General features: G+C 41.4%; 1 protein-coding gene across 2 annotated transcripts in view; it reads right to left on the bottom strand.

The window, feature by feature from the left end:
- LOC144694909 (histone acetyltransferase KAT6A-like) overlaps window positions 1-15496 on the bottom strand; it is a 160380-nt gene that overhangs the window by 63987 nt on the left and 80897 nt on the right. For both annotated transcript variants that reach the window (XM_078565660.1, XM_078565661.1), the window contains exons 4-6: window positions 12387-12502; window positions 5052-5133; window positions 1275-1404 (exon numbers count right to left, since the gene is read on the bottom strand). In XM_078565660.1, coding sequence (XP_078421786.1) covers window positions 1275-1404; window positions 5052-5133; window positions 12387-12502 — 328 coding nt within the window. The remainder of the gene's footprint in view (window positions 1-1274; window positions 1405-5051; window positions 5134-12386; window positions 12503-15496) is intronic.

Raw genomic sequence — 15496 nt, 5'->3', positions numbered from 1 at the left:
TTAAGTTCCTCGTCCCTGGAATCATTCTCGTTAATCTTTTGTGCACCCTCTTGAATGCTTTCACATCCTTCCTCAAGCGTGGCGCCCAGGACTGGATGTAATACTCCATTTAATGCTGAACCAGTGTTTTATACAAGTTTAACATAACTTCCTTGCTCTTGTACTCTATGTTTCTATTCATAAAGCTCAGGATCTTCTATGCTTTATTATCCCCTCCCTCAGCATGCCCTACCACCTTAAATGATTTGTGCAAATGTACCCAGGTCCCTCTCTGGTCCTGCATCCCTTTGAGAATTGTACCATTTACTTTATATTGTCTCTCCATGTTCTTCCTACAAAAATGAACCACTTCACACTTCTCTGCATTAAATTTCATCTGTCACTTGTCCATCCATTCCACCAACCTATGTTCTTTTGAAGTTTAGCACAATCCTCCTCACAGTTCCCAATACTTCCAAGTTTTGTGCCATCCTCAAATTTTGAAATTCTGCCCTGTGTACAAATTATAAGTTGAGTGTCCTAACACCAATCCCAGGGGAACTCCACGTTAAACGCCACCATAAACAGCAGATTAGCTGCTGCAATGTTACAGGGATGAAAATAAGTGGTGTTAGTGATGGTGCATTTAAGTGATAGCAAGCTCTTCACAGGGTTAAATACATAATCAATGTTGCAAAAATTCTGGTTCAGCCTCAGACAGCTGGCAGGGATTTAGGCAGAGTCGAGGGATGTAGTTTGTGATGTAGACCGAAGACAATAGCTTCTGTCTTCACAATATTTAGTTAGAGAGAATTTCTGCTCACAAACAGAAGATGTCAGACAAGCAGTCTGAGAGTTTACACTAAGTGCAGGTGTCCTGAGAGGTGGTGGTGAACTGGGTATCATCAATGTATATATGAAAACTCATGCCATATTTTTGCATGATATCACATGATATAAATGGGAGGGGGACTAAGGAAAGATCCAGGATTTTCAACACTTAGTATCTACTATTTATAATATTGCCTCTTCGTGTCACAGGTACAAATGCAGAGAGGGCACATGATATATTTTTGTTACAGGTGTCAACCTGCAGGAATATGTCCAACCAGAGTTGGCAATCTCAGTTCTAAGGAACCATCAATTCTAATTTATTCATGACTCTGACTCCAATTGTACATTTCTGCCATTGTGAAGTGCCTGGCATTCTTTGAATGTCATTCCTCCTTATCACTATATCAGAGATCTGTTGGCAAAATAGTCCCGAACAATAACTCTGTTTGCGAAATACTTACACTGTCTTCTTTAATCTGTTTTTTGAGTGCCCTATTGCTGTTGCGTAGCGCCGTTTAATCTGTACTGCTTTCTTGTGTAACAGTTTTCTTCCCTTTTTTCGTGGCCGACAAATCTGACACACCCACATGCCTGAGATGGAGAGAAAAAATCTGATGAATATTTGACCTGTGAGAACTTAATGTTCTATTATCCACAGAAATTCATGTTTTAGAACGATCTATAGTAGTACAAAAAAGACTGCTTGTAATATTTCAGAGCAATATGTCATGAGTAATTGCTTGCAAGCATTTTTCCTTCCCTTCTGATCTGGTAACGAAGAATTGTCTTTTATATAAAAGTGATTCAGGATCTCAGTTTAGCCTCTTGTGAAATGTAGATCCTGCGTAGCCAAATATCACTTTAGCTACAACTCAGACAAGAGGAGATTTAACCTGAACAAATGTTGGCTTTCTAGGGTTTGTTTCAGCAACAGTTGTCCTTTTCTAGATTATGCACACCTCTGAATAAGTCTTAAGCACTGGTGCTCCCATCAATCTGATCAAACTGTGGATCTGCTCACGTGCATGCAGTAATGCACCAAGGGATGTCAAGACACCTTCCTTTTAGCTTCTGACTGACCATCTGATTCAGGATGGCAAGTAGAATTAGTCTTTTGTAGGCATGGATCTGAGTAACTACAGTCTATCAATAATCTTTCATGTCTTTATTTGTCCATTTTCAGTCACTGATAACGTTCAGTCTAATTAATAATCAACACCAGACATTTTCTAACCTCTGAGGGTTCATCAGAGCAGCTGCTAAATAATAAGAGAATAATGACAATGGAGTGATTATCAAGTAATTACTGAATCGATGGGTTCAAGACTTGTCATAAGCAAGTGGGTTTGACTAATTGCCTGAAGCCCCAAATCAAACTGTTGTAATCATTCCCTTACGTTTTGTAAAATATATCAGAAATGTTTTTGTTTTACAATTTATTCATGGGATGTGGGACTCACTGGCAAGCCAGCATTTGTTGTTCACCCCCGATTGTCCTTGAGAAGGTGTTGTGAGCGGTCTTCTTGAAACTCGGCTGTGTGTGTGGTGTAGGTACACCTACAGTGTTATTTGGAAGGGGGGGTTCCAGGATTTTGACCTAGTGACAGCGAAGGAACAGTGATATATTTCCAAGTCAGGATGGTGTGTGGCTTAGGGGGGAACTTCCAGGTGGTGGTGTCCCCATGCATCTGCTGCACTCGTCTTCTAGGTGGACGTGGCCATGGATTTGGAAGTTGTCGTCAAAGGAGCCTTGGTGAATTGCTGCAGTGCATCTTGTAGACGATGCACGCTGCTACCACTGTGCGTTGATGGTGGAGGGAATGAATGTTTAAGGCAGTGGATGGAGTATGTTCGTCCTGGGTTCTGCTCTATAATAAGAGTAACACAGACAGGAAAAGGACTTTGATTCAAAGTTTTTCCCCTGGAACATTTCTAATAACCCTGAATCATACAAACATACCAATTAGGAGCAAGAGTAGGCCATTCAGCCCCTCGAGCCTGTTCCACCATTTAATAAGATCATGGCTGATCTGATAGTAACCTCAAATCTGCATCCCACCTACCCTCGATAATCTATCACCCCCTTGCTTGCCAAGAATCTACCTCTGCCTTAAAAATATTCAAAGACTCTGCCTCCACTGCCTTCTCGGGAAGAGAGTTCCAAAGACTCATGACCCTCAGAAAAAAATTCACCTCATTAGTGGTTTAAATGGGCAACCCCTTATTTTTAAATAGTGACTCCTAGTTCTAGATTGTCCCACATGACGACATATTCTTTGCACATCCAACCTGTCAAGACTCTTCAGGTTCTTATACGTTTCAATCAAATCGCTTCTTAGTCTTCTAAACTCCAGCGGATACAAGCCTAGTCTGTCCAACCTTTCCCCATAAGACAACCCGCCCATTCCAGGTTTTAGTCTGGTAAACCTTCCTTGAACTGCTTCCAAAGCATTTACATCCTTCCTTAAATAAGGTGACCAATACTATACACAGTACTCCAGATGTGGTTCCACTAATGCCCTGTATAACTAAAGCATAACCTCCCTACTTTAATATTCAATTCTCCTTGCAATGATAACATTCTATTAGCTTTCTTAATTACTTGCTGTACCTGCATATTAGCCTTTTACGATACATGCACTAAGACATCCAGATCCCTGCAGTCTTTCATAATTTAGATAATATGCTTCTCTTTTATTCTTCCTGCCAAAATGGACAATTTCACACTTGCTCACATTATACTCCATTTGCCAGATCTTTGCCCACTCACTTAACCTATGTCACTTTGCAGCCTCCTTACGTCCTCTTCACAATTTACTTTTCTACCTATCTCACATGTTAACATGAAGCTGACTAGTTCCTCCTTAGAACTCACTGATTTCTTATTCCACCACCCATGCTGGTCATCTACTTCATATTCTCACCCAACCTCTTACTAAATCAGTTGCTCCTGCGCTTCCTATTTTCTATCGCTGTCCTCAATATTCTCCCTGGTGATTTAAATCTGGACATGGCAGAAAAGCTAATTTGGATCAGCTCATCCAAACCTGACACCCATTTTATTCCTGTGGCAGATCTCAGTAATCAATCAATGTGCTCCATAATGATGATGTATCTATAATTGCGACACTATTGATGGAACTCTTTAATGGAGCGATAGAAGTCATTTTAACATGACCCACCTGTTGGGAAAATTAGATATCAGGGGCAATGTTGGTTTTACATCCTGCCTTATCATATTCTATACTCGATCCTTTAGGTTTCCCACCTGATGAGTTAGGTTAAAATTACTCCCATAATTAACTGAGAGAAATTCAAAAGGTATATCGAATTTCTCCTTCTTAAACGTCACATAGGAAGCAATATTTCCAGGCATGGCATAACAGCCAAATTAAACCTCACAAGACAACAGATAGCACAGAAGGAGCAAGTCACAATACTGAACAAAATTAGAACAATTTGCTGGCATTTTTTAATTCATTCGGGGATGTGGGTGTCATTGGCAAAGCCAGCATTTACTCTCATCCCTAATCACACTTGAGAAGGTGGGAGTGATTCACCTTCTTGAATACAACCGAGTGGCTTGCTAGGCCATTTCAGAGGGTAGTTAAGACTCAACCTAATTGTTGTGCATCTGGAGTCCATATCAGCCAGGCCAGGTAGAGTGGCTAATTTTGTTCTCTGGAGAACATTAGTGAACCAGAAGGTTTTTACAACAATCCAAGAGTTCCCTCGTTACCATTACTGAATTTGAACACATGTCGACAGATGATTAGTCCAGGCCTCTGGATTACTCAGCTATCATATCCATATCCTAAAATATGCAATTGTTTGCTCTTGTAATCAATGTATAGAACTGCACTCTGCTGCTGTTCAGTGCAATGTTTAATTTGTTTAAAAAATACTTTTGAGGTTTATTTAGGTGCTGTATTTTACAGGAACCTACAATCATTTTGCAAGACATCTATGGGTGCCAGGAGAGGGGAAAAATATAGTCCCCGTTCACTGGTAAACAATGCCCTTTTCAATGTCAACAATCTCATTACTTCAACAGTTTTCGAACACTGAATCATTTATTTACATTCAGAATAATATGTTTTTGCATAAAATTATTTTGAGAAAGAACTGTGGAGAATTGCTGGCAAATCTTGCCAAGGCGGGTTTACCACCAGAAGATTCTTGTGCTGGGGCCTACCTTCCATGACTTAATGAACTGTATTTGAAGAAAAAATTCTTACCTTTCGGCATCCTGGTGAGAGGTGGGTCACAGCACTCCATGTGAAACCCTCGATCACATGAATCACAGAACAACATGTTATCCTACAAAGGAGGCAGTGATATAGGTCATTATTAATCTTAATGATTTTGCAAGTGATATTGAAGAAATAACAGATTGCAAAACAATAGATATTCACTGCCACAGAGGCTCAAATATATCACAATGTCCCACGTGAGGCTTAGATCCTTCTTATATGCAGTCCACGTCAAATAGTTTCACTGGACACTGCTCATGTATAAGCTCCCAAAAGCAACCAGGTAAAGAGGAACCCCTGTTTTGTGTTACAGGGCTGGCTCTTTTAGATTTAACACACAACTCAGTAGTGGATTGTCAGCTTATAAGCCACAAAGTTTTCAGGCAGCCTTAGCCAACATCCATTTTACAACCTAAAAACAGCCATGTGAACAGTATATAAGACAGATCTTTCCAAAAGGAACAATAAATTAGTTCAATAACTATCAGTGCAGCAATGACTCAAATACTAATTCACTCTTTGACCATAGCCCTGTACTCTCGAATGCCATTGCTCTGATTTCAAAACTTCTACACATCTCTACCTCGCCTTCAAAAATCCTGCTATATCCAAAGCCTTACGTAATACAAGTTGTTGCTTCTCAAAAATAACAGCCTTAAATTATATGGTGCCTTTAATGTGGCAATATATCCCAAGGCACTTTATAACAGTGTTATCAATCAAATTTGATACTGTAGCTTTTTCCAGAGTGAGAAATTTTGATCCTCTTGAAGTCTTTGATGAAAAAATAACTCGAAATCCTTTATCTAAAGAAATACTGTTGCAATAAAGATACTAATTTGACCACAAATATTTGAGGGTCTCTGCTCCTAAGGATATAATAGTGCAAGAAATCAAAAGCCTTGTCAGAAAGGTAAGTTTTAAAAAGGATAAAGGGAGGAATAGAGATTTAGGGAGAGAGTTCCAGAGCTTTGAGCGTAGGCAGTTAAAGGCACAGCAGACAATGGTGGATGAGTAAGAGGCTAGAATTGAAGGAGCGCAGAGGATTGTAGGGCTGAAGGAGGTTACAAAGATACTGGGAGGTGAGGCAATGAAAGGATCTGAAGTCAAGGAGGAGAATTTTAAAACTGAGACATTGCCAGACTGGCAGCCAACTTAGGTTGTGAGCACAGGGGAGTTGGGACTTGGTGCCAGTTTGGATACATGGTCTTATTCAACCTCACAAAAGCCACCATCTCTGTCAACTGTTGAGTATCGACCCCAAATTTGGCTGGCTTCAGAAAGTTGTCACCATCTTCCACAACGACATGCAAGCTTTGATTCTCACCACAGAACCATCAAAAGCCCTATCACAGTGGAGACTGGGATGAAACAAGTGTGCTGGAATCAATGGTTTCAGGGCTTATATTTTTTGAGACAAACAAACTGAGAAAGGAAACTGACCCTTCCAGTTTCTAAGGAAACTAAGACAAAAACAGATTGGAAACCAAAACTTCTGGGGAGATTGAAACAGCTTGAAACCATAAAAGGACACAGAACCAGAGTTCAGATGATGATCCCAGTGGTGCAATACAGGCAGGCTGAAGAAGGCGAAGGTTAGATCCAGAAGCTGAGAATAGGAAAATATGTAGTCGCTGCAGCTGTTTCTGTTACTTGAAGATAACATTGGTGGAACCATGCCATTCAGCTATTGTAGACAGAGTTGAGGAGGTTCGGAAGATATGCGGCATTTTTGGTGAAGACCTTGGAACTCAATTGGTTATGCGCTGCTGGGGATCAGGCTAATTCCAAGCAGAAGAGCTGAAATTCTTCATGAGGAAGACAGAGTTTTGAAGGACTTGGTGACTGAGGTTGATGACATATATGCTGAGTGGACTGCCAAGCCAATTCGCAAGATCTGTCTCAGTTGTATCAGCCATCTAATGTATAATTTATAGTTTATAATTGATCACAATTTTCCTGTTAATTGATTTTTAATCTATATTGATTCTGGCTTTTAGAGAGCAGGTGGTCACCCAAGATAATATTTAGTGTTTGCTTTGTTCGACTCTTGCAAAGTAAAAATTCTTTGATTTTAAACCTTGGATTAATTCTTCCAATAAATAATTGGGGTTTCGGATTTCTTCTTTACAAAAATTACTGGTCTTGACCAGGGTCATATCAGAAGACTGTGTCATTGCATCGACTCTCTTCTCCATTTTCCTCACTGAAATACTGCACCTCAACTCTGGCAAATTATCTACAGGCATGGAGATAATCGACAAAACAGATGGGTAACTGTTCAACATGCGCCGCCCTAAATCCAAAATCAAAGCCTCGCCAACCTCAGTCAGAGTGCTTCAGTATGCAGATGATCCTTGTGTATGTACTCACACAGAAACTGAGTTCCAGGTCATTGTCAACTCCTTCTCCGAAGCATATGAGAAAATGGACCTTCCACTAAACACCTGAAAAATTAAGGTGTTCTTTCAATCAGCTCCACAGCACGACACCTCCAGCCATCTATTCCGATCAATGGCATGGATGAAGGTTTCAGAAGGTGAGAGGTGGTGGTGGGGGAGCATTTTAGTGATAGCGACCACAACAGGATACAGTTTAAGTTTGTTATGGACAAGGAAATAGACAAGTTGCAAATAAATGTTTTGGATTGGGGGAAGAGTGGATTTTAGTAAAATAAGGCAGGATCTGGCCAAGGTAGACAGGGAATAGCTACTTGTGGGGAAATCTACAGAGGAGCAGTGGGGGGTGAGGGGGGGGCATTCAAAAAGGAAATGGGGAGGGTACAGGCTCAACATGTTCCCTCCAGGGTGATAGGAAGGAGTAACAAGCCCAGAGAATCATGGATGACCAGAGATATTCAGGTTACGATGAGAAGAAAAAGAGAGGCTTTTAGCAGGTACAAGGGAAGCAAATCAGCGGGGGCATTAATGGAGTACAGAAAGTGCAGGATGGAGCTTAAGATAGCAATTAGGAGAGCAAAGAGGGCATATGAGAAAGCTCTGGCTGGTAAAAATAGGGAAAATCCCAAGATATTCTATAAGTATATCAATGGGAAGAGGATAACCAGGGAAAGAGTAGGGCCCATAAGGGACCAAGGGGGCAATCTATGGGTGGAGCCAGAGGACATCACTAGAGTGTTGAATGAATACTGCACAACCGTCTTCACCCAAGAGAATGAGGGTGAAGGTATCGCACTTGGGGAGAGAGACTGCGAGGTTCTTGTGCAAATTGATATAGGGAATGACAAGGTATTGGAGGTGTTGGCAGGCTTAAAAGTGGACAAATCTCCAGGTCCAGATGATTTGTGTCTCAGACTGCTGAGGGAGGCAAGGGAGGAGATCTCAGGGGCTCTGACCCAAATTTTTAATTCCTCTCTGGCCACAGGGGAGGTGCCAGAGGACTGGGGAACAGCTAATGTGCTTCCGCTATTTAAGAAGGGTTGCGGAGATAAGCCAGGGAACTACAGACCAGTGTATCTCACGTCATTAGTAGGGAAAGTATTGGAGAAAATCCTGAAGGAGAGAATCTATCTCCACTTGGAGAGGCAAGGTTTGATCAGGGATAGTCAGCATGGCTTTGTCAGAGGGAGGTCATGCTTAACAAATTTGATTGAATTTTTTGAGGAGGTGACCAGGTGTGTAGATGAGGGTATTGCAGTTGATGTAGTTTATATGGATTTCAGCAAAGCCTTTGACAAGGTCCCACATGGGAGACTTATAAAGAAGGCAAATGCACATGGGATACAGGGTAATTTGATAAGGTGGATTCAAAATTGGCTTAGTGGTAGGAGACAGAGGGTGATGCCAGAAGGATGCTTTTAGTGACTGGAAGCCAGTGTCCAGTGGCATACCACAGGGATCTGTGCTCGGTCCCCTATTATTCGTCATTTATATAAACGACATAGATGACTATATTAGGTGTAGGATTAGTAAGTTTGCGGATGACACAAAGATTGGCCGGGTGGTTAATAGTGAGGTTGAGTGTCTTGGGCTACAGGAAGATATAGACGGGATAGTCAAATGGGCAGATAAGTGGCAGATGGAATTTAACCCTGAAAAGTGTGAGGTGATACACTTTGGAAGGAGTAATTTGACAAGGAAGTATTCAATGGACGGCATGACACTAGGAAGTTCTGAGGAACAAAGGGACCTTGGCATGCGTGTCATAGATCTCTGAAGGCGGAGGGGCATGTTAGTGGGATGCTGAAAAGGCTTATGGGGCACTTGTCTTTATCAATTGAGGCATAGATTACAAAAGCAGGGAGGTATGTTGGAGTTGTATAGAACCTTAGTGAGGCCACAGCTGGAGTACCGTGTACAGTTCTCATAGGAAGGATGTGATTGCACTGGAGGGGGTGCAGAGGAGATTCACCAGGATGTTGCCTGGGATGAAACATTTAAGTTACGAAGAGAGATTGGATAGACTTGGGTTGTTTTCGTTGGAGCAGAGAAGACTGAGGGGCAACCTGATCGAGGTGTACAAGATTATGAAGGGCATGCACAGGGTGGATAGGGAGCAGCTGTTCTCCTTAGTTGATGGGTCAGTCACAAGGGGACATAAGTTCAAGGTGAGGGGCAGGAGGTTTTGGGGGGATGTGAGGAAAAACTTTTTTACCCAGAGGGTGGTGACAGTTTGGAATGCGCTGCCTGGGAGGGTGGTGGAGGCGGGTTGCTTCACATCCTTTAGAAAAAGTACCTGGATGAGCACTTGGCACGTCATAACATTCAAGGCTGTGGGCCAAGTGCTGGTAAATGGGATTAGGTAGGTAGGTCAGGTGTTTCTCACGCGTCGGTGCAGACTCGATGGGCCGAAGGGCCTCTTCTGCACTCTGTGATTCTGTGAGCCTGTTTCTCCATCATCGTCGAAATTCCTGCAATTGACCCCTACCTGCCCAAGTTCTTCTCACTGTGACAAAACTGTAGGAGCACATCACTAGGGACCAGGGACCCATTCTGAACAAGGTTCAACAACTTCAGAAGAGGGGACAACAATGGTAAATTTATTTCAATAACGATTGTACTTAAGGAAATGAAAGTTCTTGAAATATTCAAGAGAAATCCTACACAGTATTTTATTCCTGCGGTTGCTTATGATCACATTCCAAAGTCTAACGTGTAGTTCTGAAACACTATGCAGTGAAAAACATGATTCTGCTCTGATGTCATCACAATTGTTCCTCAAATTCAATATCATTTCGGTGTTGGCTGTAACTGTGATCCTTTTAGAATAGAAATGCACATTTTGTATATTATTCAAAAGGAATGGATGGTAGAGAACAAAAGATCACAACTTAATCTCTCTAATATTTTATGCCAGCACCTGAAACCCCTGACTGAATTTCTGGCTTGTAATGTGCTATTGGGTACCAAGTATTCAACATCTTGTTTTATTTCTCCTTCCAGTTCAGTCCCTACAGGTAAAACTATTGCTCGAGAGAACAATGATAACTAGAACTGGAATAAAAGCTCAAAACCTTGATGCTTCACTCACTTTGCCAGACTTCAAAGCTAAAATTTCACTCTTTCCTCTGTTGTGCTCTGCACCTTCAGACAGCTGCCATTCCAATCCCTTAAGGGTCATTACTTGGATTCAAACTAGTTTCCAAGGCGGATAAATCTTACTGCACCACTCAAATCAACCTTCAAAATCCCAAGACAAAGCGTTAAATGTGATAACTGATATAAAATAAGCTGAGTTAGCATACACTTATTGCAGTAAATCTTAAATACTTGGGTAACAAAATTGCACTCTTACCAAAAAAAAGTGTCTGAGTATCAGGACAAAGTGATCAATAACTCTCAAACATTGCTCCCAAGTCAACCAGTATAGGAAAATCAACAGCTAAGTACAGTGTGGTACAAGGCAACTATTCAATAAATAAGAAGGGAAAAAGGACTGGGGAATATACTGAGAAGGTAGGTAGATAAGTGGGTTTGAGCCACGAAGAACGGACTAGCTTATTGGACTTAACGGCTTTAAGTTAGTGTGTGAATTGTTCTGATTACTCACAAACTGCCCCCGAGCAAGAAACAAATGAATGAGCTGATGCCAGATATGAACAATGTTGTTAGCAGATTTACTTAGAGCATTGGTACCAATAAAATTCAATACCGATAATAATCAAACAAACAATCTGTTTCGTGCTTTAAGCTTCTTGCTTTAAATTCTAAAATCAAACTACATCACTGCTATCAGCACCATTCAACTGAATTCAAGCCCGTTGGTGAAGTTAAAACTAAGACAGAGCCTTTCCTTGCTGAGAGAGTTTATTGACTTTGTCCAGTTTCAACACTCCTCACCCATATCCAGTTTTCTCAGCTATCCCCTATTTACATGTTCAAATACCCACACCTGTTTCCCTTAACAATGTAATTGACATAAACGAATAACAATGCAATTGATAAGACATTGACACCAGTGCCAACCAACATCCCACCCAATTGTCAAACTCAAAATGATCTGTTTGATCAATTCAAGTTTGAAGGGCAAACATTTGCAACTGTGTTCACTTGACCCTGAAAGTCTCTCATAAGCAAAGTACATTTCCCACTGACCAAATTCAACTCAAAACCAAACACGACTCAATTTTTTTCAAGTTGATTGATTATTTTTCTTTGAATTCAATGAGCTAAAAAAAAACCTTGCCAACTGTTATAAAACAGTAAATCTGAACACAGCAGAGGATGAGTGAAACAAGTCTCAGAGCAACAAAGATGGTGATGACATAAAATCTGAACGTGGTTGGTACTATTCACAAGTTGTGCAGCAAGGTAAGGTAGTGAGTACCGAGTGCGTAAGTCAAGATTTATATTTCAGTGCAGCACAGAAGGACAGCTGCACTGTAAGTGATGTTGTCTTTTGGGTATTAAACTGACAACCTCCCTACATGTTCAGGTGGATAATGCAGAGCTCATGCAATTATCTGAACGAAAACAGAAGTTCTTGTGATGTTCTGCCCAACATCCGACACAAACAGATTAATTGGCCATTCATCCCATGGTATTTGTTGGATTTTGCTGACAAAATGGCAGCTGAATTTTGCTTGTCTAAACACAACCATTACACTACATATTAATTCATTGTATTTAAAGCGCTTCAGAATATCTGTGCACAACAGGTTAAGGTGCTCAATAAAAAGGTGTTTATTCTTTCTTCAATGTGTATTACAAGAGATTAATGATAGGCTCCTCTCAATGCAAAAAATCTGATAACTAGCAATACAAGGGAGTCCCAGGGAATTGAACCAACTCTAACTAGTTTCTCCACTTTTTTGGGTGAACTTGAAGGATTTTCTATCATATAGATTGATGGACTACTTACAGCATTTTTCCCCTGGTCCCGACAGGTGCTGCACGTCTTGCATTCAATACACTGCCATCGTAAGGCTTTCACACGAGCTGTTAGTTCTGGAGAGAATTTCAAACAGGACGGGTGACCTGGAAACACAGCAGAGCTGACATTCAATCTGTGACCATATTATTCACTGCACACACACACACACACACACACACACACACACACAGCTGTCACTCAGATGGAATGTGCATCATCACATGTTATTGAAAATAGAGGTTATTATCTTTATTTTATGGATGGGCAGCATGTGCTGTTTTGCAATGTGATGACAAAACAAGTTGAGAAAAGATAAAGCAACAATCTTCAATATTTTCGAGTGTAAGGTTTGATTTTGAACACTTGGAATTGCATCTGAACTCAGAGGGCAAAGTCACATCAATATCAGTATAACTATGCTAGCAGAACTCTCACAGTGCAGCTCACAAGTAATCTAGGGTATACAGCACAGTTGTAATGTTCAGCTGTTAACATGGGCTTGTTCTTTTAAGGGCACTGCTCAAGTCCTTGTGTTGAAGTGATATAAATGGACAAATCCAAATAACTCTTAACTTCTTGTAAACTGCTAAGGTCAGAGGACAACTGAACATGCTTTTTAGTTCCAGGTCAATGACTGGCCTGCTTTTTTATTTTTTAAGGTTGGTTTGCCACTCGAATGAAGTGTGACAGGTTTGTGATTGACGGAACATATAAACGGAGATACAAGTGGATATTCTGAGGCTTTATTCAATATGTCATTGGGCATATTTCAATCTAATTAATATATTATCAGGGCCAAGGATTTATGATAGCTCAAAATAAGTTTCTATTAGCAAGTGCAATGGAAGTGTAATATCAGGTTTAGGTAATGTGATTAAAAGCAAAATACGGTGCATGCTGGAATTCTGAAATAAAAACAAAGTGCTAGAAAAACTCAGCAGGTCTGGCAGCATCTGTAGAGAGAGAAATAGAGTTAACTTTTTGAGTCAAAAAGGATTCTTCTTCAGAACTGGCTCTGTGATTGTGTCCACATATTAATTGAAATCTTAACTCAGGGATAATGATTATAATATTTAGATATGGACTAAATAATATGCTTTGTATTTTTCAAGACTAGAATCCAAAGAAAGGTGATCGGAAAATTGCTCCAGGCAACATGTCGGCTACAAGTGAAACAGTGAGCAGCGGCAGGTGCTGGAATGGTGCTCTGGAGGTGCGTAAGTCATGGGATGTAGAGCAGTGAATGGTATCATAATGCACATCATGGGGAACGGGGTGCTAAAATAATTGGGGGAGGAGGAGGGGTGCCCTGGAGGTCAAAATACTGGAAGAGGGGCTGTGAAGTGTCAAAGAAAAGTACTAAGACTGTGAGCTATTTGCTGTAATTTTTTTCCAACCATACACTAAGGAATAGGCATGACACCACAACAACCAGTGTCAAGCACTGCCAACAAACAAAAGTACTAGCTGCAAAAACAAACTGTATTCCCAGTGACAGGCAGAAAATCTCTTCTTGCTTTTTAAAAAATTATTCGTTCATGGGATGTGGACATCGCTGGCTCGGCCAACATTTATTGCCCACCCCGAGTTGCCCTTGAGAAGGTGGTGGTGAGCTGCCTTCTTGAACCAACGCAGTCCATGTGGTATAGGTACACCCTCAGTGCTGTTAGGGAGGGAGTTCCAGGATTTTGACCCAACGACAGTGAAGGAATGGTGATATTGATTCAAGTCAGGATAGTGTGTGGCTTGGAGGGGAACTTGCAGGCGGTGGTATTCCCATGCATCTGCTGCCCTTGTTCTTCTAGGTCTAGAGGTCACGGGATTGGAAGGTGCTGTTGAAAGAGCCTTGGTGAGTTGCTGCAGTGCATTTTGTAGATAGTACACACTGCTGCTGCACGTCGGTGGCGGAGGGAGTGAATACTGAAGGTGGTAGATGCCAATTAAGTGGCTGCTTAAGTGGAACTGCACTCATCCGGGCAAGTGAAGAGTATTCCATCACATTCTTGACTTGTGTCTTGTAGATGGTGGACAGAATTTGAGGAGTCAGGAAGTGAGTTACTTGCCACAGGATTCCCAGCCTCTGACCTGCTCTTGTAGCCACAGTATTTATATGGCTGGTCCAGTTAAGTTGATTGAAACTTACAAGATCCTGAGGGGTCTTGACAGGGTGGATGTGGAGAGGATGTTTCCTCTTGTGGGAGGGCTGAGAACTAGGGATCACTGTTTAAAAATAAGGGGTTGCCGCATTGAAGACAGAGGTGAGGAAAACCTCTCAGAGGGTTGAGAGTCTTTGGCACTCTCTTCCTCAAAAGACAATGGAGGCAGAGTCTTTGAATATCTTTAATCAGAGGAAGATAGATTCTTGATAAGCAAGTGGATGAAAGATTAGCAGGGGTAATGTGGGGTAGAGGTTAAAATCAGATCAGCCATGATCTTATTGAATGGCGGAGCAGGCTTGGAGGGCCCAGTGGCCTACTCCTGTTGTTAGTTGGTATGTTCCTGGTCAATGGTAACCCCAGAATGTTGATAGTGGGGGATTCAGCAATGGTCATGCCATTGAATGTCAAAGGTATATGGTTAGAAGCTCTCTTGTTGGAGATAATCATTGACTGGTACTTCTGTGGCACCAATGTTACTTCCCACTTATCAGCTCAAGACTGATATTATCCAACTCTTGCTGCATAAGAACACGGAGTGCTTCTGTATTTGAGGAGTCACGAATGGAGAACACTGTGCAATCATCAGTGAAAATCTCCACTTCTGACCTTATGATGGAGGGAAGATCATTGATGAAACAGCAAGATGGTTGGGCCTAGGACACACTAACTTGAAGAACTCCTTCATGTAGATAATTGAACTCCAGCAACCACAACCATCTTCCTTTGTGTGGTATATGACTCTTAACCAGTGGAGTTTCCCCCCTGAAGGTCAAATGCTGCCTTGAGGCTAAGGCAGTCACTCTCACTTCACCTCTTAAGCTTAGCTCTTTTGTCCATGTTTGGAGCAAGGCTGTAATGAGTTCAGGGGTTGATTGGCCCTGGCAGGCCCCAAACTGAGCATCAGTGAGCAGGTTATTGCTGTCTAACTGCCACTTGATA

This window comes from Cetorhinus maximus, chromosome 20, assembly GCF_964194155.1.
Source record: "Cetorhinus maximus chromosome 20, sCetMax3.hap1.1, whole genome shotgun sequence".
In the NCBI taxonomy this organism is placed as follows: domain Eukaryota; kingdom Metazoa; phylum Chordata; class Chondrichthyes; order Lamniformes; family Cetorhinidae; genus Cetorhinus; species Cetorhinus maximus.
This window is presented reverse-complemented; position numbering and strand designations above follow the sequence as displayed.